Genomic DNA, 20040 nt, shown 5'->3' with positions numbered 1-20040 from the left:
ACATAACGAGTTTAAAATTTATTTGAGTCTAAGGATTGATTTTTATGAATTATGATGTTTATCTGTATATATAAGCGAAAAAATTATGAATGATGAGTTTATTATTTGTTTTGGTCTCAAATTTGATTCTTATAAACGACGATTCAACTTTTGTGAACAATAAATTCAATACTTAATTATAATCAGCTTATTGTGTGACTCAACATCTCTCGACGTCTTTATATAAATTTTTTCTTTGATTAATAAAATTATATGTATTTATTTATTTGGAGGTATGCTTGGTTGTTTCTTTATTCTCTCGGTGTGGTTCAGCTGTGCAAACTGCCAGAGGAAGGCTTACCTGTTGAAAAGCAAAAGCCCTGAAAGCACTGATTCAATTCATTGTGTGAACGACTGAAGAGAAAACGACGCCGTTTGGGTTTGCTGTGTGTCAGATAAAGGTACCTTTCTTGTCAATATCAATAACCCGGTTACCAGCATCCCCTAAATTTTGATGATTTTGTTGAAAGACGTTATTACCCCTTAAATTTTATTTTTTTAATAAACGATATTATCTACCCTAAGGGAAGAGATGGATTAAGTCTCATAATGGATTTGCAATAATGTGATTCAAATTCATTTTTAACGAAAATCGAACATAAAACCTCTCGCTTACAAGTGAAAAGAAATACTATTAGACCGTAGTACTAAGTAACAATACCCCTTAAATTATAAAAAGTGAATAAACATCATTAGTTACAAAATAATAAAAGAATTATTATTGACACTCCAAAACAATTCTCAATCCTAGAATAAAATGTAATGAAAGGAACTGGAAAAAAAATTAATGGTGAGGAAACGTCAACCTGGTGTAGATTAAAATTTATAGACGCAACAATCATTGGAAGAAAAATTTGGCGTGTTCTTCGGTTGAGATTTAATATTACCTACTGGAGTTCAACCTCTAATGAAATAAAGTGTGCATAATTTGATACAAACAATAGTCTACATATTTGGTAGTAGTCATGACCAACAGGCATCAATGTCGACTCACTAGTAACGAAAGAGCTTCAAGCCCGATTTTTGGTAACGCATCCCTCACACAAAAATCACTCGAGGAAGGGGGTACGGGGAGAGCTACATGCCCAAAACCTTTGACCCTTCTTTGTGGGTGTCCGGAGCCCTTCATCTTATTATTTTTTCGTCGTTCATTAAATTGTTCGAAACGTATAAGATAGAATTCAAATTTTGTTTAAGGAGATGAAATTCAAATTTAGAAGAGGAGACCACATTCATTTAACTAACTTGATTAAGCTTAAAAATATTATTTTATTGGTCACTAAAAGTACAATTACACGGGGGTCATTTTGGTCATTTGAAGCAAAATGTTCACATGGTGCCTGTACTAGATGAATATTGGGGCCCAAAGCAAGGGGCCAATGGGGTAAGAAAGGACAGCCGACAATTCTCTTATCCCTAATTCCGGTCAATCCCTCCCCCAATCCCTCCTGTTTTTGTCTCCTCACTCTCGACTACACATTTGCATTTCTTCTCCTCCAGCTGAAGAAATTTTTAAATATGACGGGAATAGGAATAGTATATCACGTATTTTTATGTAAATAATAAAAAAAAAAAATTTTAAGTTATTAACTTTTTGACACACAAATTACACTATTTGTATAGTGACACGTTGTGTACCACCTTGTGTGCCGGTCATATTGAAAAATCTCTCCTCCAGCAGGCACCTTTTACCACCTTCTTTTCTTTTCTTTTCTTTTCCTGCGATTTTTGAACTCCCATCTGTTTTTTTTTTCCTTAAAAATGTGAACAATTGGTAGCAAACCACGGTTATCCGTCTTTTTCGAAAGTCGAAAAAACTCACTTAGGCATTTTAGCACCTTCTTTTCTTTTCTTTTCTTTTCTTTTTTTTTCCTGCGATTTTTGAACTCCCATCTGTTTTTTTTTTTTCCTTAAAAAGGTGAACAATTGGTGGCAAGTCACGGTTATCCGTCTTTTTCGAAAGTCGAAAAGACTCACATAGGCATTTTAGCCTCTCCTGACCACAAGTTTGATTCCATCTGTTTGATTTCCTATTTAATTTCTTGTTTTTCAAGCAAACGTATAGATAATGGCACACATTAACCCATTTTCTTCTCCTACTTGTCTGCCTTGTGTCACAAAGTAACCTCAAAAGTCCATTTTTTGTCCATAAAGTCCTTTAATTCGTCAAAATGTGCAGTTATTATTATTTTCGTCAATTCCGTCAAAATGAATTATGTTAGAAGGATCATTGCTACAATTAGATCAAAGTTGAGAGATCATTGCTCTAATTGAATTAAAGTTAGAAGATCATTTCTCCAATTGGGTTGTAGTTGATTGAACATTGTTATAATATTTTCATTTGGTTTTCCATATTTGCCCCTTAGTTTATCCTCACGTACGTGGCACGTGACTCATTTTGAGGACAGTTCTAACATAATTGATAAAAATGACTATAGTTGTAAGTTTTGACGAGTTAAGAAACTAATAATTATAAATTTTTAATTGATCCAATTGAATTAAAGATGAGGAACAATTGTCATAGTCAACTATATACCTACGTCTCTCTGTTTCCTTCGTTGAGCAAAAAATAGAGAGAAATGATTATACAATTGATGATAGGTAATGCAGACGCAAACTTTGGAGATGATAATCTAAATGTCAATCAAACATGATTTAATTAATAATTAAGTGTCACTGTGGTGTGTACTGAAACAAGTGTTGCCATTACAGTCCATTGATCAACTGCCGAAGTAATTGTGATGGTAACACATATAAAGTTGATATATATATATATATATATATATATATATATATATATATATATATATATATTCCGATTCTAGTGTGATAGTAACACATATAATTCATTTTTGGTAGCACATAAGGGGGATTGGCCCAAAAATTGGATAAGCTGTCAATTCGGCACCTGCGGCTGACTCAAGTACTTTCAGCAAACTAATCGCCTAAGACACGGCTCACTAACCCTGCTTGTAGTGGGAATGGTCAGTAAAGGTCCTTGAATTTTATCTATGTTTAGTTTTCATCCCTAAATTCTCGTATTAATTTCACTCGTCCTCCAACTTTGCGTTGCATGAATAGTCATTCCATCAAATTTATCTTCTTTTCTGTCAATTTAAGGGTATAGTGGTCTTTTCGTAAAAAAAAATTAATTTATTTTAAAAAAGAGAAGAGCTTGGCTTCTTAAGGTTAGAGAGGAATTCCTACTCAAAATACTTCGTGTCGTATTCATAGAATTTCGTGCTTATGATCGAAACCGTTCATATCATAAATCACTATATAAAGATCATATATGCAAAAAATAAATTAAAACTAAGATCATATAATCAATTCTTAAAAAGTTTATACCATAAGCACGAAGTTCTGTAAATAGGTCACTAGGTATTTTAAGGATAAGTTCTTCCTCAATCCTTAAGAAGCCAAGTCTTTCTCTTAAAAAAAGAAAAAAAAATCATTTTCATATTTTTTGGATGACATTCCTACTTTATCCCTCAAATTAATGAGGTTAACGAAAAAGACTACTAGTGCAACAAATCACATCATTCGAGGATAAGAGAAACTATTAGTAGAGTTCAGGGGCGAAAACTAAAGTCGTGATATAAATTAGGGACCTTTACTACAATTTAGCCTAATAATATACATATTTTCATACCTTGTATTGTATATATTCGATTTCAAATCCAATAGTTAAGCATACTTTGATAACTTTATGTAAGCCATGGTTTGATTATTTAGTAATGATAGTGGAAAAGTTGATAGATAAATCACAATTACTGCCACTTTACAGAACAGTACATGAGATTTTCACTTCATACGACTTCTTGTTCAATTTTTTTGAAGTCGTTGGATCATTTTTCTCGTTCGAGAATCCATCTGCGAAAAACAATAACAGATGCTTCTTAAAAGTCATGACCGGTAAAAATTCTAATTTTGGGGTAAAGTGTAACTCAAATTGTTACCAAGATGAAATGTAGAGAATACAGAGAGATCTATTGGAAGTCAAAATATGAAAAAAAAAAAAAAAAAAAAAAAAAAAGTCGGTGCGACCTGCCAATGCGACCCCTCTTCTCTCGAAACACTAATTATTTTGTTTGAAGGTCTTTTTGGCACTATTCGATACATGGAATTACTTTTTGGAATGTAGCACATCATGTATTGCGTAGAGAGATAACGGACGCAGATTCTTTATCCTCCCATTTTTCTTGCTTTTTATTTGTGTGGTTACGGTTAAGTGATGTTAATATTTTATATTACTATTTATTTTTGTCTTATTATCTTTATAAAAAAAATTAATATAAAATGTTGACGTAGCTTATCCATGATCACATAAAACAAAAAAGTCCAGGAAGTGAAAGGCCAGAGAATCCGCATCTAGAAATAACGTGTACTATACGTACTATCATCAACAATATTCAAAGAACGAGAAACGTCGAGTTCAAATTAACTTATTCAATACTAATGCAGGACGTGAAATAAAAATATGTATTTGCAGCATAATAAAGGCTGAGGCATTTTTGGCTTATCAAATTAATTTAGTTATGTAACTTTCAATTTTACGTGACTTTAATTTAATTGTAATTTCAAATTATGAATGTAACTTACAAGTGCTTATATCCCACTTCTTGTTGGAAGATGGGTGAAAATTTGGACATTTTTGTTGAAGGAAATATTTAGGGTGTTTTCTTTGTGTTTTTGTGCCTTTCTCCTGTGAGATTGTTAAGCTTTTGTTTCTAATTATCTACGGTTGTAGAATAGTACTAGAACGGGCTCTTTCGAAGTTTTTAAGTATTTTCTTACACTAAGAAATAGTGAAAACTAAATTTCAATTCTCATTTCATTTTATTTCGTTTATTTTCGTTGCGCTCTGCATCAATTACCTTATTCAACATAGAACTTAAAATTCGAGTGTTCGAGTATTAGCAGCAATATTTTAGTGAAAAAGTTAGGGGAGCCAAGCCTTGTGGTAAAAGAGATCAATGGAAGTCATTATGTGATGTTGGTATCATGATAGCGTAGATTGAGGAAAGATTAGTTGTTAAATAAAAAATTGCATCGTAATTAAAAAAAGTTGGGATGAATCATTATATTACCTCAAATTTTCTGCACCCACATGATAGCTTAAATTATGCCATATTGAAAGATTAGTGGATACATTGATTGATATAGGACCAGGATCCTCTCCTGAGCAGATGGAGAGGATCCTCCTGACCAGGCATATCGGGCCGTTCATTTTTTATCCAACGGTTACAAACAGGAGGCTCCTCTAAAAGTTATAATAATTATAACCGTTGGATAAAAAATGAACGGCCCGATGGGCCTGGTCAGGAGGATCCTCTCCATCTGCTCAGGAGAGGATCCTGATCCCATATAGACCAACTTTGTCTAACATTTGGAAAAAAAGTTATAAAAAAGTTCACATGTCCACACAACAAGTCTTGAATTCGAACCATGACGATGGTGAACCAAAAGATAGTGGTTAGGAAATGCTGAAATGTCTATAGTCTTCCAAATCTAAAATAGTGAATTATTATAGCAAAACCACCGATTTGTCTTTTTTAGAATTAAAAAATTAAAAAAGTTCACATGAGAAGGGCAGGAAAAGAAAAGAAAAGAATAATAGAAAAAGAAATTGCACTTTGGGAATATATTTCAAACAAAAGGGAAGAATCTTTGGGAATATATATAATACAGGTGGAGCGGAGTAAGTTTGTCTTTTTCTTTGTGGTGATGTAGAAATTGGATCAGGATTTCTCATAAGTTTAGGAGGTTGAGCTTCCTGAGCAAATCACACTGTTCGTTGGATCAAAATTTAATGACTACAATTATTATAACTTTTAAAATGATTCCTTATTTATAACCGTTAAATTTTAATCAAACAATCCGTGTAATTTGCTCAAAAAACTCAACCTTCTAAGCTCAGGAAAGATCCTGATCCATTGATTTCTACCAACAACTTGGACAAAGACAAGGACGACATGTCGAAATCATATTGGTAGGAGCCTTTTAAAATGGATTCAAACCCCACCTAACCTTAATTGAAGATTAAGATTGAGATAAAGGGACAATCTTGGCCAAATCATAGAGAAACTTTTTGGTGCGCCTAGAACACTCTTTAGTACATTAAGGGCACGTTTGTTTGACAGGATTCGCTGGGACTGGACTGGACTAGACTATAGTCCAGTGTTTGGTGGGTACCGGGATTAGCTTTAATGAGCTTAGGTGGGATTCGCTAGGACTAAGGGGGGGCTTAGCCGTTCTTCACGAGGGATCCCAAATTCGGGCGGACTCGTAAGCCAGAGAAACCGCGTCTTCCCACATCTCACATCCCACATCGTCCTCATCTCTGCGTCTGCCCTCGTCGTCGTCCTTGCCGTGCTCCCACATCGTCCTCACGCTCATCGTCGTCCTTGCATCTGGTCGCTGTCATCTGCCTCTAGTCGGTAAGCTTCGAATCTTGGATTTTTTTTCGTCGATTTGTGTGGATTTGTTTGTGATATTAACTGAGGTTTATTTGATTTTGTTGTTTTGGGTTTGAGAAATTCATAATATACAAGTGGATTTGCAATTGAACAAATTAGGGTTTTGTTATTTAGGTGAAATTGAGATTAGAATTTGGGGTTTTCATAAGATGAAATTGAGATTAGTCTCAGGTGTGTGCTCTCTGTGTGTGTGTTTGTGTGTACCGAAAAAAATTTGTCTGTGTGTTTGTGTGTGTGTGAGTGTGTTTGTGTGTGTGTGTGTGTATGTAATCTGTGTAACCTGTGTAATATCTGTGTGTGTGTGAGTTGTGTGTGTAAAATGTGTGTGTAATCTATCCGTGTGTGTGTGTGTAACCTGTGTTATTTGCAGTGTGTGTGTGTGAGTTGTGTGTGTAAAATGTGTGTGTAATATGTCCGTGTGTGTGTGTAATCTGTTTTTGTGTGTATGTGTGTGAGTTGTGTGTGTAAAATGTGTGTGTGAGTGTGAGTGTGAGTGTAAGTGTTTGTGTGTGTGTGTGTGTTTGTGTGTGAGTGTGAGTGTAAGTGTGAGTGTGAGTGTAAGTGTGAGTGTGAGTGTGTGTGAGTGTGAGTGTGTGTGCAGTGTGTGTGTGTATGCAGTGTGTGTGTGTGTGTGCAGTGTGTGTGTGAGTGTGTATGCAGTTTGTGTGTGTGTGTGTGCAGTGTGTGTGTGAGTGTGTATGCAGTGTGTGTGTGTCTATGCAGTGTGTGCAGTGTGTGTGTGTCTATGCAATGTGTGCAGTGTGTGTGTGTGGGCGCAGTGTGTGTGTGTGTGTGTATGTATGCAGTATGTATGCAGTGTGTGTGTGTGTGCAGTGTGTGTGTGTGTGTGCAGTGTGTGTGTATGCAAGTATGTATGCAGTGTGTGTGTGTGAGTATAAAAACAGAGTGTGTGTGTGAGGGTAAGAGTGTGTTGCACTCTGTCCCCGTGTGTGTGTGTGTGTCACTGTGTTCAGTGTGTGAGTGTGAGTGTGAGTGTGTGTGCAGTGTGTGTGTGTATGTAGTGTGTGTGTGTGTGCAGTTTGTGTGTGTGTGCAGTTTGTGTGTGTATGCAGTGTGTGTGTGTGCAGTTTGTGTGTGTGTGCAATTTGTGTGTGTATGCAGTGTGTGTGTGCAGTTTGTGTGTGTGTGTATGTGTGTGTCCAGTGTGTGTGTGTGTGTGTGACTGTGTTCAGTGTGTGAGTGTGAGTGTGTGTGCAGTGTGTGTGTGTGTATGCAGTGTGTGTGTGTGCAGTTTGTGTGTGTGTGTGTATGTATGTAGTATGTATGCAGTGTGTGTGTGTATGTATGCAGTATGTATGCAGTGTGTGTGTAAGTGTGAGTGTGAGTGTGAGTGTGAGTGTGAGTGTAAGTGTAAGTGTGCAGTGTGTGTGTGTGTGTTTGTGTGTGAGTGTGAGTGTGTGTGTGTTTGTGTGTGAGTGTGAGTGTGAGTGTGAGTGTGTGTGAGTGTGTGTGCAGTGTGTGTGTGTATGCAGTGTGTGTGTGTGTGTGCAGTGTGTGTGTGAGTGTGTATGCAGTTTGTGTGTGTGTGTGCAGTGTGTGTGTGAGTGTGTATGCAGTGTGTGTGTGTCTATGCAGTGTGTGCAATGTGTGTGTGTCTATGCAGTGTGTGCAGTGTGTGTGTGTGTGCGCAGTGTGTGTGTGTGTGTATGTATGCAGTATGTATGCAGTGTGTGTGTGTGTGTGCAGTGTGTGTGTGTGTGCAGTGTGTGTGTGAGTGTGTATGCAGTTTGTGTGTGTGTGTGCAGTGTGTGTGTGAGTGTGTATGCAGTGTGTGTGTGTCTATGCAGTGTGTGCAGTGTGTGTGTGTCTATGCAGTGTGTGCAGTGTGTGTGTGTGTGCGCAGTGTGTGTGTGTGTGTGTATGTATGCAGTATGTATGCAGTGTGTGTGTGTGTGTGCAGTGTGTGTGTGTGCAGTGTGTGTGTGTGTGTGCAGTGTGTGTGTATGCAAGTATGTATGCAGTGTGTGTGTGTGAGTATAAAAACAGAGTGTGTGTGTGTGAGGGTAAGAGTGTGTTGCACTCTGTCCCCGTGTGTGTGTGTGTGTCACTGTGTTCAGTGTGTGAGTGTGAGTGTGTGTGAGTGTGAGTGTGTGTGAGTGTGAGTGTGTGTGCAGTGTGTGTGTGTATGTAGTGTGTGTGTGTGTGCAGTTTGTGTGTGTGTGCAGTTTGTGTGTGTATGCAGTGTGTGTGTGTGCAGTTTGTGTGTGTGTGCAATTTGTGTGTGTATGCAGTGTGTGTGTGCAGTTTGTGTGTGTGTGTATATATGCAGTGTGTGTATGTGTGTGTCCAGTGTGTGTGTGTGTGTGACTGTGTTCAGTGTGTGAGTGTGTGTGCAGTGTGTGTGTGTGTGTATGCAGTGTGTGCGTGTGTGTGTGCAGTGTGTGTGTGAGTGTGTATGCAGTTTGTGTGTGTGTGTGCAGTGTGTATGCAGGGTGTGTGTGTAGTGTATGCAGTGTGTGTGTAAGTGTAGTGTATGTAGTGTGTGTGTGTGTGTGCAGTGTGTGAGTGTGAGTGTGTGTGTGTGCAGTGTGTATGCAGGGTGTGTGTGTAGTGTATGCAGTGTGTGTGTAAGTGTAGTGTATGTAGTGTGTGTGTGTTTGTGTACTGTGTGTGCAATGTGTATACAGTGTGTGTGTTTGTGTACTGTGTATGCAGTGTGTGTGTATGCAGGGTGTATGCAGTGTGTGTATGTATGTATGCACTGTGTGTGTACTTGCAGGGTGTGTGTGTAGTGTATGCAGTGTGTGTGTGTAGTGTATGTAGTGTGTGTAGTGTATGCAGTGTATGTAGTGTGTTTGCAGTGTGTATGTATGCAGTGTGTGTGTAGTGTATGCAGTGTATGTATGTACTGTGTTTGCAGTGTGTATGTATGTACTGTGTATACAATGTGAATGTTTTGTATTGTGTGGGGTTGATGCTGAATTGCAATTTGTTGTGGTTGTTGGTTGCAGAGAAGAGGAGCATAAACGGAAGGCTAAGGCTAAGGCTACTGCATTACAGGTGTCCTTTAATTTCCCTTTTCACATGCAATGCCTAGCAATGATAGCAATCCTCATACTAGTGTTCTTAGACACATGTTTATAGATGTATAAGAGTAGAACATTTTGAATATGATGCCTCGGGTTAATGAAAACTTTTTTTTTTCAACGCCATATGTATATTTGTTGCCTCGGGTTAATGATTTAGTTAATTTGTTTTTTGTTTTTTGTTTTTGTTTGGATAGATATGGATCGAAGGAAGCTTTTATTGATCTTATTGTTAGAGATGTCTTATTTGGAAACAATTTGTATTTGTACGATTCTTGTGGTGATGATGCTACGTGGCAAACAGAGACATGTTGAACGACCCACATTGACTAACCGTTCACTTATTAGACGAGAGATTAGTTTGTGTTATCTGAATGGTATAATAGGGAATACTGATACTGAATGTGTTAACGAATTGAGAATGGATAGAAGGACTTTTGGCATATTATGCGACTTACTTCGTCAAGATGGGAGGGTAAAAACTGATGGTTTGGTGTCTGTAGAGGAACAGGTGTGTATGACTTTACAAATATTAGCACATCATACTAAGAATCGTAGTGTTGGCGGTAGATTTTATAGGTCGGGAGAGACTATAAGTAGGTATTTCAATAGCGTATTGCAAGGAATTTTGCGATTACAAGGTTTCCTACTAAAAGTCCCACAGCCTGTGCCTATTGATTCTACAGATGCTAGGTGGCGATGTTTTAAGGTATGATGAGAAATATTTTTCATTTTCCTTAAGCTTTAACTCTTCATTCCCTTTGTATAAATTAACAAAAAGTTTTTTATTTTTTATTTTTAAGAATTGCTTGGGAGCATTGGATGGAACACACATTGATGTGCATGTACCTGAAATTGACAAACCAAGATACCGAACAAGAAAGGGTCGAGTCGCAACTAATGTGTTAGGTGTGTGTTCAGGAGATATGCAGTTCATATATGTGTTTCCGGGGTGGGAGGGTTCCGCATCAGACTCTAGAGTGCTACATGATGCAATTAGTAGGCCTAATGGTTTTAAGGTACCAGCGGGTAAGACTATTACTTAGTCTCAACTTTCTAAGTTAGGTTTAGTTCTGTTTGTCAACTACAAAACACTAATAAGGTCTGTTTTTTTTTTTCATTAGGTTGTTATTACCTTGTAGATGGTGGTTATACAAATGGTGAAGGATTCCTTGCACCCTATAGAGGAATACCTTATCATTTATCTGAATGGGAGGGACGAACACCTTCTAATAAGGAAGAATATTTTAACATGAAGCATTCTAAGGCAAGGAATGTAATTGAACGCTGTTTTGGCTTGCTAAAAGGAAGGTGGTCGATACTAAGGAGTCCATCTTTCTATCCGATAAGGACACAAGGTCGAATAATTACCGCTTGTTGCCTACTACACAATCTTATTAGGCAAGAGATGTCAGTAGATCCAATGGAGAATTTGCCAATAATAGAAGATGGACAAAATACAGAAGAAGGTGAATATGTTGGTAGTGTTCAATCATCGGACCAGTGGACTGCAATGAGGAATGATATGGCTGAGGAAATGTATAATGAGTGGAGAGCAATTAGGAACCAGCAACCGAACTAGCTATATGTTTTAATGATAACATTTTATTTTAGTATTCCTTTTTATCATGCATTTGTTAGATATTAGCACAATGATTGGATGGTATGCAAATTAATTGGATATTATGCAAGTTGATTGGATATTATGCAAGTTGATTGGATATTATGCAAATTGATTATTTGTATGGTATTTTCCTTCATTAAAATATTTTTTGTTTAGGTATGGATAACGAAAATATTTTGAATGCTACTCAAGAGCCAAAAGGAAGAAGGCGTAAATGGGAAGCATTTGAGGAAGAAGTATTACTAGGAGTTCTTGAGGATTTTGTTGCTCGGAAGCAACGGTGTGACACCGGTGCTTTCAAACAAGGTACTTTGGTTGAAATAGCAAAAGCTGTCAATGTTTTATGTCCTCATTCAAATATAAAGGCAAATCCACATATTGAGTCCAAGTTGAAGAAATGGAAAAAAACATATAGTATGGTCGTTGACATGATAAACACAAGTGGATTTGCATGGAATGATGTCAAAAAGTGCGTTGAAGTTGACAGTGATGACGCATGGCAAACTTATGTGCAGGTTCATATCCTATTTTATTTATGCATTAGTTATATTCTTGCTCCTATATTTGTTACGCATGCTAAATTTTAGTTTTGCTATGTTGATATAATCTTAGAGAAATAAAGAAGCCGATGGATGGAGAAGCAAACCTTTTCCACTGTTTGATAGATTTGCATATATATTTGGAAAAGATCGGGCTACGGGTAATGTAGCCGAAACCCCTGCTCAAATGGTGGAGGAACAAAGTCATGATCATGTTGGTGAAAGTGATATTGGAGGTGATAATTTTGTTTCTTCAATGAACCAACAAAGCCAACAAAGCACCCCATCTGAAAATAGCCAAAGAAAGAGGAAAAGAGCTGTGGGAAGTTCAAGTGATGGAACCGAGGCAATTATCAGTTGACTGAAAGATTTTTATGTTGAAAGTGGGAAGAGGATGCAAATGGTAACTGAAGCTTTAGTTCAAGGTACTGCAGATCATACTGACATAGCTAATGAACTTGAAGCAATGGGTCTCTCTCCTATGGATCAAATTGATGCATTGTCTCTTATTTTGGATAAACCAAAAAATGTGGGAGTGTTCAGGGCAATCAAACCGGAACTCAAGAAAGTGTTCGTCCAAAGACTTTTAAGAGACAACGCAAGCGGATGAGGATTTTGGCTAATGTTAACATGGATGTATTTTATTAACGTTAACATGGATGTATTTTATTAATCATACAGTCTTATGTTATGACTTATAACTTAGCTTTGCACTAGTATTTTGGCTTATGTTAACTAGCCATTTTGTAAATTATGGAGATCTATTTTGGCTAATGTTAACTAATGTTAACTAGGATTTTCTAAATTATGGAGATCTTATGTACTTGTATTTGTTGAAGTTGCATGTATTGGCCACTATTATTTTTCTTCTGTTGGGTGATAGAGTTTAAATCAAGCTACATTTGCAAATTAAACCCAATTCTATTAGCAGGTAATAGAAACAAAACAATTGTCAATTTTTTTTAAGATTCATAATATACATGGCAAAAATATGCTCCAATTAACCCATATCATGAGATTTGTAGCATTACTCTATTACACAATGACAAAAATTTGTAGTCCTAGTCTAAGCAAACACAAATCTGGTGAACAGTACTGTTTTTCTTATCCTGCTTCTTAGTCCGAGACTGCACCAAACGCTTCACTAAGTTAGTCCAGCTTAGTCCAGTCTAAGCCAGTCCAGCTTAGTCCCGGCAGCTAGTCCAGTCCGAGACAGTCCGGCGCAACAAACGCACCCTAAGAGTCTCGTTTGGCAACTCGTACTTTACTGATTATTTATGTCGGATAAAATAAATAATCATCGGATAGTATTGACTAAATTAGTCGGACATTTGATACAGTATTAGACTAATGATCGCATTATTTATACTGTGTTTGATACTGACCATATAAGAAAAAGAAAGAAAAAAAAATTTGACAAATATTTGTTTGTTTGTAGGGGTCGGAGATGCAGCGGTGACGAAGAGGGAGGGAGAGAGGGGGAGGGATCATACTAGTAAAGATTGCATTTGAGACAGCTATTCCATTTAGATGAAGATCTGAGGATGGTGAACATGGAGAAGAATTCAGAGAAAGGGCGCGGCGGAGACGACCAGTCGACTTCGCGGAGGGCGTCAACCACATCCTCTGCTGTGACGTTGCCCCAATCCATTTATGTGGCGGCGCTTCGAAACCCTAGCTAAGATTGAGCCGAACGGAGAAGGAGGTGAAGGCTGAGGAAGGAGGAGACCACAAAGTCGAAATGGTGGTTGGGTGACCGAAAAGGAAACAGAATCGTCGGTAAAGAAAGGATCAGAGGGAGTTGGGTGGTGGTGGGTGTTCGTTCCCTAAATTCGCCATGAGCCTCACGGGCATACGGGGAATTTACTCAAACATAAGATTGGTGGGTGCGGGCGTGCCATTACTAGATGCTGCTAGTAGACGGGTTTTAAATGATTGAGGTTGCGCCTGAGATTGACTTCGAACCAAAAGATTATGCCATTGAGTGGGAGTGGCTCAAATTAAGGTTCTTTGTTTGCCTTAAAGATAAGGACTTTACTTATATGGAGAGATGGAACAATACGTAAATGGCAAGGTTGCTGGAAATGTAAATGACAAAGGAAAGTGAATGACCAATATTGCATATTGCTTGTAGATTAAATGACTGGAAATAAGTTGTACATAAAGACTACAAATGAGATCGATACTACTGGTGAGCAGCAGAGCTATTAAACTAGACAAAAATGGCTTTTGTGAGGGCTGATCCTGAAAAAAGATTGAGGTTGGGGGCTGACTACAGCTTCGTATGCAAATCTAGCTTGAGCAGAGTTTGTGTATTTGTTTGTTTGATTGGTTGAGTGTCCATAATCCTTCTGCCTCTACTCCTTTATATAGAGATCTGAAATAGTCCCCTTGCTGAGAACAATGGACTTGCCCGAAAGAAACTCCTCTACAGCTTGCATTGTGAAATAATATTAAAATAAGCAAGTTTGTATCTCCACCACATGCTTTCACCACATATCTCCACTACTTGCAATAAACTAACATTTAAAATAAGCAATGTGGCTTCTTTCACATGTTCTCGGCAGGATTGTCTGCATGGTATCTCCCATCCAAGCCAAATATCCTTCCAAGTTCAATGTTTTGTCTCATCATCCTCCAAATGCCATATTTTACCCAAATGACCCAAACAAGTAAAATGGTGCACATTTTAGGTGCAAACAGTGGGTTTTTTGATATGGAAATTTGAGGAATTGGGGGAAATGAATATATGCTGGGGAAGGAGACTGGACCAAGTCAACGACGAGCAGGTGTATACTCGACTGATAATCCCCTCATCTTGGAAGGGTTTATTAAGAAGGTGTATACCCGACTATCCTATCAGACTGCTTAAATTAATCCGGCGACTATTTAATACGAGAAGACACTAAACGGCCAGGTCCGTACTATTAGTCCTATTTGATCCCTTATACGACATGCCAAACGAGACCTAAGTGTTATAACATAATAGTTGGAAACTTGAAGAAAAAAAATCTAACCAATGTTATTATAACTTTAGTTTTATCGGGCCATGTTTCCTGTACACTAAAAAATCTTTTTAAACCATAGTGTTATAATGATGGAGATTTGTAACTCAATTGATTATATAAGTGTTTATTATCAAGTTTAAACATACAGCACCAATATTGACACTGCTAGTTTCAACTTGTATCTTTCATCTTGAATTTGTGCGCTTTTAGCTGAAAAATGCTTTGATATCGATTGTTGTATTACAAGCCCCTTAACCGTATGTCTAAACATATATCTATATTGTCTTCAACTTAATGATTGAGGTCAGAGATTATGTAGTCATGGTGTGGAGTCTCCTTTTCGTAACAGAGCATCGAACCCTCGATATGGGAATAACTTGTGTAGTAGCAAGCCTAATGGACTACACATATGCGGTTTAATCCTAAAATGACTCTTGTAAATATTGGGGTGGGATTCTCTCCCCTTCTAATATCCCTTCCCTTCCCTCCATTCCTATCTGAACGGTTACGGTTAAGCCACGTCAACGTTTTGTGATAATTTTAATAGTCAGAAGAAGACAAAAAACAATCTGTAAGATGAGAGGAAGGAAGGGATGGAGATAGGAGGGAAGAGAATTCTACTCTGTAAATATTAGCAATGTGAATTCTACATCTCCTAACCAATCATATAACATTAATATGAGTATATGATAATTTTTGTTACAATTTATTAATAAAAACTATAGTATAATAGAAAAATACTTATTTTTTATATCTCAACGTTATATAATGCACTAGTTTTCAGTTTTACAAATCAAAACTGAAATTAAGATTTTTAAGAGCTCGTTTGGACATGCTTTTAAAATGACTGAAAACATTTTTTGTGAAAATATTTGTGGTACAAATCCTTAATAAAAATATAAGTGAATATTAGAAAAACACATAATTTTCTCAATAAAATATTTCAGTCATTTTAAAGCAATTTCAAACGAGTCATGAAACTATTGATAATTGAATACTATTGAAGTGACAAATGAAGAGTTGTATTCTGAAATATTCCACAAAAAATTCATAGAAGAACTTGATGCAATTAACAACGGATCACGTACTTTTAAACCTTAAGCCATTGTTGTATTCCATCTGACTTCTTCTCACCTTCTTTAGTTTTGCATCCAACTACCTTTACACTATTTACACACAAAGTTTTATGTTCGACTCTCTCTTCTTTTGTATCGATTGTATAAGAGAAGTGATAGAAATGTACGAAAGTATAAGGGTAATGTCAACATAACTGAAACTAGGAGGGGTGACAGGGAGAAAAGAAAGAAAGGTGCATGAGCATGAAGGAAGAATATAAGGGACAGAACGTGGGTGTTGCCATCAGAATTCTTTGGGAGATATACTCATCATATATCATCAAACCCTGGCATCGATGCAGGGGACCACATACATGATAGAAAATGTTATCGGGCCTTTTTAGACCTTTTCTTTTGATAGTTAAAAGGGAATCGAGTTCCTCTTCAGATTTTGTAGTTTGGAATCGACGGATTAAGAAATTTGAACAACTTATTTTAAATTATATGACCCTCATTAGTTCATTTCATACAAACCAAGAATTTGGATATCGTTCTTCCTCCTTTGAACAGTCCAAATTTCTCATCCCGTCATTTTTAGACTGCAAGATTCGGAAAGGATATTAATTCATAAAAAGGAGAGAGAGTTGTTTGGTGCTTTCCCTCTCTTCTCTCTCACTCAGTCACTCTCTTCTTTTTATTGCCTTTCCTTTCCTTTTCTTTCCCTTTTCATCGAAATTAGGGTTAGTGGTTGCTCTATCTGTTTCCGCTCATTGGATTACAACCACAAGGAGGAAAAAGAGAAACCAAGTATAGTATATATATATATTCATGGTCCCCATATTTTAACTTACGTTATTGCTATGAATTTGATATTCCAAAGAGAAAAAGGAAAGAAAAACTGTTACGCATTTGCACTACTTTTCATGAAATCTAAATAATTTAGTAAACACCATTTTAAGGAGAGATTTTTGTAGTCAAGACGTATTTCTACTAGTATCATTCGTCTAATAAATGCTTACAACGTGTTCAAAAAATGCATTATCCGCCTAATATGTCCAGTAAATTCTTGCCACATAAAGTATTTGGTTTACAAGAGAGTTCTATATCCTATATAAGGTACTAATATAGTTCAATAAAGTAAACGGTACTAATAGTTTAGTTTGCCGAAGTATATTTGGGTTAAGTCATGTTTAGGACAGTGTGCTCAGCCCGTTGCACTCAAGCTTGAGTTCCTTCCCGACAAATTAAGGTAGTTTAAAATATGATCTTCTCTTAAAACATAATTCAGACACCCAAAACTTTGAACCAATGATTACATAAAAACGTCACTTAGCACTAAAGTCTAGTTGTACTCTTTTTCACTTGTAAGTGAAAAATTTTAGGTTCAAATTGTTGATTACGAGTTCGACACCAAGTTATTATAATTGGCTCATTGTGTGACTCCGTTTGAATTTATCTACCGTTCCAGTATAAATATACCGTTGTATTATAAAAGAAAATCCCCAATAGCTCAGGGCCATTTGGGATTAGGCCTTTTTTGGTTAATGGGCTTAGTTGTTTGGTTTTGGTCTAATAATTGGGCCCTTCATGTGTTATGTTTGGTTTTGATACAATGGGCTGCATATGGGCTCTCATATTAAACCCATTACCCGGCAATGCCCAAACGACGAGAAAGCCTCTGAAATTGCCACAGCCAGAGTTCCCATCGGTCTTCAGTCCTCAGCCTCCACCCACCACGACCCGAATTCAGGAGCCCCAAAAGCGCCGCCGTCAACCTCCGCACGTAAGTAGTTTCTGGGTTTTCCCCGTACTTTCGTTTTCCCATAATCTATATCGTTTCACAGTTTCCGTTCACCGGTTGGATGCGTGTTTCTTGTCATTCAATAGTTTCTGAAAGTAGAGCACTCTATGTGTTTGCGAAAATGCCCCAATGAAAAATATCCAAAGGGGTTTTTCTTCGTGTTTGTTTTGGACTTTCACCGTGAATGGTCTTAGTCTTGTGTTCCAATTAGAGCGTTTGATCGCTGCCATTTAGTTTTCTGATGTCCTTGCATTGTGTTATGCAGCAATCTGAGCACGATGATCCAGGTGGCAAGGTATTTCAGGAGAACACTCTTTTCTGCTGCTAAAACAGAAACTTCTGCCGCGGCTTCTGCGGCTAGGATGACGGAGTACAACCCTCTTGAGGAGTTCTTTGAGAAAGATAGAAGCCAAGAGGAAGAAAAGCCAGTTGTCTACGGTACATTGTTTTCATTTCCATTGTTTCTGGTTGTTAATAACATATGTACATTATTTTCCCAGTTTTCATGTTTCTGTTGAAAGAAGTTAATTTGAGCAGCAAATACGAAATTGTATATTGTTTTTGGAATTTCGAGCTATTATGCTGATTCAATGTATGAAAAAGTTGTTAATTAAGCACCGGCGAGAGTTTCAGCAACAAAGGGTATAAAGGGTTTGAGCTATTGGAAATGTTTATGCTACCCTTATGAGTTTTCATGTCAGTATACTCACATTGAAAGAGATCTTTTTGGATCAGTTGCGGGGTAGCTGGGGTGTTCATTTGAGTGTATAATTTTTTGCAATGTTTGAGCAGATATCCTAGCACAAATATGGAGGTTAAGCATTACTTTACATGTTTTACAGTTTTCTAATATGTCTTCTCTTTTCAATTGGTATGCAATGCATTCCATGATAATTATTTTAAGTGTTTTTTTCCTTCTAACCTCCATCCTTTTCTATTGTTTTACTCACTACGATACACTTTTTACATAAGTTCAACGTTTTTTTTTTATGTTCTGAAGTCACGTAATTCAATGCATTTCTACAAGACTTTGGATGTGATTGTTTAACTTTACATAAAATTCTATTATTGATACTTTCCTAGCTGTCAGGTCGAAGTTGGAAGGCAGATGAATTGCGTCTGAAGTCTTGGGATGATCTCAATAAGCTATGGTATGTTCTGCTTAAGGAGAAAAACATGCTGATGACTCAACGCCAGATGCTTCATGCGCAGAACCTCCGGTTTCCCAATCCTGAGCGCCTTCCCAAAGTATGACCCTTTCTTTTAACTATTCTTTGTGTAATTGTATTATTTCAACAAAGAGATACTTGGAAAGGTTTTCAAACATGTTTCGTTGCACGAATACTTCCTTCCTTTTCAACTCCTACTTCTGACTTTCTCACTATATTCTCATCTATTTGTCTGGTATGTCAGTTAACCAGTGCCATTACCTGGCTACTCGGTTTTACATGAAATTCTGAAACTTTGAGAAGTTAATAAGTTACGCCTGTGCTAGAACCATGTTGCAGCAAAGTCTTTCTTGATGTTGGAGTCTCTACATTTGATTATTAGTCTATTAGATTTGATTTATTTACTGGTTTCTTTATGTTGGCGTGATTTGACTTCCATTAAATGTGAAGAACTATGAGTTGAACTGCTGGACTAGCAAATGTTCGTTTTCAGTTATGCTTTAACTGGTTGCTAATGTTCCCGAATAGGAAATAAAAGGAAGGGAACTATAATTTGTACAATCATATAGAATTCACTTTGTTGCTGCAGTCAAGTTCCTTTTTCTTCTCTTGTTACTAATGTCATTGTGAAATTCAGGTGAGGAAGTCAATGTGCCGTATCAAGCACGTTCTCACTGAGAGAGCGATCGTAGAACCAGATCCCAGGAGGTCTGCTGAGATGAAGAGGATGATAAACGCTCTGTGATAACTTCCACCTTTGTGGATCTCCAGAGTCACCGTGCATTGGATATGCCGGGTCATTGCGAATGCTGCCTTCTTTTTCTCCTTGTAGACCAGAACTAATAGTGATTCGATATTGTGAGCTTAGGAACAACGTGTAATCTGTTGTTGAATCTTTGATGGTTTGTCTTTGCGTTTTGAGACCGTCTTACAACAAATTTGTGGCCTTTGTTTGCAAATAATCAATACTATTTATTCGAGTTGCATTCGAATTGCTTCAAAATGTGCTTGTTTCTCCAACCATCTATATTTTTCCACATGTTAACGCTTGTCAACAAATCCTTATGATATATATAATGTATAGTTTGGCCATGACTTGATACCCACAAGGTGCCTAAACTAAGGAAGGAAGACAATACTTGCTTGTGCCTCACGATGCGAAGAAATAGAGTAAGAGTTAAAGAGAAACTTCAAAAATGTGACTAGACCACTCTCACAAAAGAACTTGCCACTTTTAACCTCTTGTGCTAGTGACTAACCATCAACTGCCAGTCATGAT

General features: G+C 37.1%; 1 protein-coding gene and 1 pseudogene across 2 annotated transcripts; both read left to right on the top strand.

The window, feature by feature from the left end:
• Positions 1-6155: 6155 nt before the first annotated feature.
• Positions 6156-12623, top strand: LOC126626232 (protein ANTAGONIST OF LIKE HETEROCHROMATIN PROTEIN 1-like). 2 transcript variants are annotated; one of them, XM_050295475.1, is made up of 5 exons: positions 6156-6479; positions 9491-9539; positions 9763-10274; positions 10369-10594; positions 10690-11297. In XM_050295475.1, exons 3-5 carry the CDS (start codon positions 9765-9767, stop codon positions 11145-11147), a joined length of 1194 nt encoding a protein of 397 aa, XP_050151432.1. In that variant the 5' UTR covers positions 6156-6479; positions 9491-9539; positions 9763-9764; the 3' UTR covers positions 11148-11297. The 2 variants fall into 2 exon arrangements, with proteins under 2 accessions (XP_050151432.1, XP_050151433.1); XM_050295476.1 differs by lacking the exons at positions 9763-10274; positions 10369-10594; positions 10690-11297 and adding exons at positions 11346-11704; positions 11802-12623.
• Positions 12624-17392: 4769 nt separating this feature from the next.
• Positions 17393-19764, top strand: LOC126626231 (54S ribosomal protein L4, mitochondrial-like; annotated as a pseudogene).
• Positions 19765-20040: the final 276 nt, after the last annotated feature.

The sequence above is a fragment of the Malus sylvestris genome, chromosome 6, assembly GCF_916048215.2.
Source record: "Malus sylvestris chromosome 6, drMalSylv7.2, whole genome shotgun sequence".
NCBI classification, from domain to species: domain Eukaryota; kingdom Viridiplantae; phylum Streptophyta; class Magnoliopsida; order Rosales; family Rosaceae; genus Malus; species Malus sylvestris.
Note: the sequence above shows the minus strand (reverse complement) of the source record. Positions and strands in the feature narration are given on the sequence as shown.

Bases quoted from the DNA above. Each gene is read 5' to 3' on its own strand.
- LOC126626232 (XM_050295475.1), top strand. From the start codon at position 9,765: ATGGATCGAAGGAAGCTTTTATTGATCTTATTGTTAGAGATGTCTTAT. The intron at 10,275-10,368 runs GTATGATGAGAA...TTTATTTTTAAG, and splicing joins CTAGGTGGCGATGTTTTAAG to AATTGCTTGGGAGCATTGGA. The intron at 10,595-10,689 runs GTAAGACTATTA...TTTTTTCATTAG, and splicing joins TGGTTTTAAGGTACCAGCGG to GTTGTTATTACCTTGTAGAT.